This window comes from Fragaria vesca, linkage group LG4 (assembly GCF_000184155.1).
Source record: "Fragaria vesca subsp. vesca linkage group LG4, FraVesHawaii_1.0, whole genome shotgun sequence".
Lineage (NCBI taxonomy): Eukaryota > Viridiplantae > Streptophyta > Magnoliopsida > Rosales > Rosaceae > Fragaria > Fragaria vesca.
The window spans coordinates 6437416-6438885 of record NC_020494.1 but is presented as its reverse complement, the minus strand read 5'-3'; the positions used below and the strand labels follow the sequence as shown (position 1 = coordinate 6438885).

Below are 1470 nucleotides of genomic sequence, written 5' to 3'. Positions count from 1 at the left end.
GCGGACGTCCGCTCTACATCCGGCCTGTATATATATATATATATATATATATTTGTGTGGGTGCGTGCGCATGATTATATGCTTGTAATAAACAGACTTTTATTAAAGTACAACCGATAAGATGTCCGCTGACCATTGCAAGATGCATTATATTGGGGGTTTCTGCCTCAAAAACCAGTCACTGGTGGATAAATATGCATGTTTGCTACACATAAGTGCATAACATGTATTTATATTTAGACAAACAAGATCCTTAAGTTGAAACTCTTTTGTTAAAACCAAAAGGATCCTATTGTTGTGGCCTATGTCTGTTCAATGATCTGAACCATTTAAGATTCAGGACTCTATTATATAATCATCCTTGCATAAAAGCAGCAAAATCTGAAATTCGTTTGCCATTTGATCCTGTCAGTAGTATCGATTTAAGTAGTTTTTCATTTAGTTGTTTGCAAGAATAGTCCTTTAATTGGGTTCAGATCACTGTATTGAATTGACTGCTAGATCCAGTTTGGTTTCATTAGCATGGATCCCTCTTAAGAACGGTCATGATTAGATATTTTATCAACCAATTATCTTGTCTTGTTAGGCGAACTTCCCATACTTTTCATGTTTGAGTAAGAAATTGCTGTGGACAAGCTAAAATTAGTAATTGTTGCCTAAATTGAAGCCTGAAACTTCCACTGTGGGAGACAGATGTGCTCTGCTGCATGATGTGGTTCAGTGTAGATGGTCCTTTTGTCTTCTTATCATTGCTTTGTATTGTGTAAACGTTGAGGTGAGAGTGAGAATCACCTATTTTCACATTGACTTATTGTTCTAGTCCTTAGGACGAGATATCTTTAGAAGGCTATGTTTTGTTGGGACACCCCCACTACTTCGCTCTTAAATGATTTTGGAGCTTTGGACGGATCAATAGATCTTTTTGTAAATAAGATATGATGTTCATTATTGCAATCCGACTGGTTTGTATTATTGTTATGCTAGATTAAAGAGGACACGAAGAGGCCAGTTTACTGTGCTTTAATTCGCTTACTACAGGACAAAGACCTGTCTGTCAGGGTATACTCATTTTCGAATGTTGTCTTCTCTTTTGGTTTTCCGGCACCAGTATGTGGATATTTTCCTTGATTATTAATCAATTATCTGCTTTTCATGTTTTAGCTGGCAGCCTGTAGGTCTCTGTGTTCACATATTGAAGATGCTAGCTTTTCCGAAGGAGAATTCGTCGATCTTCTTCCTATATGTTGGGACTCAAGTTTTAGGTTGATTGAGGAGGTTCAGGAGTTTGACTCGAAGGTAAATATCACTGCTACTTCACTCGGGGGCAATGATTCAACTAAATATTTTTGTATGTGTTGATAACTACTTTCTCAAAATTTTGAATATTTTTGCTTAAAAACAGTATTGCTTGATTCCTCTTTTACTATTCCAATAGTTATTGAGGAAATGACCTTCATCTCTCTCTCTCTC

General features: G+C 36.5%; 1 protein-coding gene across 1 annotated transcript in view; it reads left to right on the top strand.

The window, feature by feature from the left end:
- The window catches only part of LOC101306420 (importin-11-like), a 13891-nt gene that overhangs the window by 6803 nt on the left and 5618 nt on the right, over window positions 1–1470 (top strand). Inside the window, exons 12-13 of the mRNA XM_004296557.1 lie at window positions 985–1059; window positions 1162–1296. Of these exons, the coding sequence (XP_004296605.1) occupies window positions 985–1059; window positions 1162–1296 (210 nt within the window). The remainder of the gene's footprint in view (window positions 1–984; window positions 1060–1161; window positions 1297–1470) is intronic.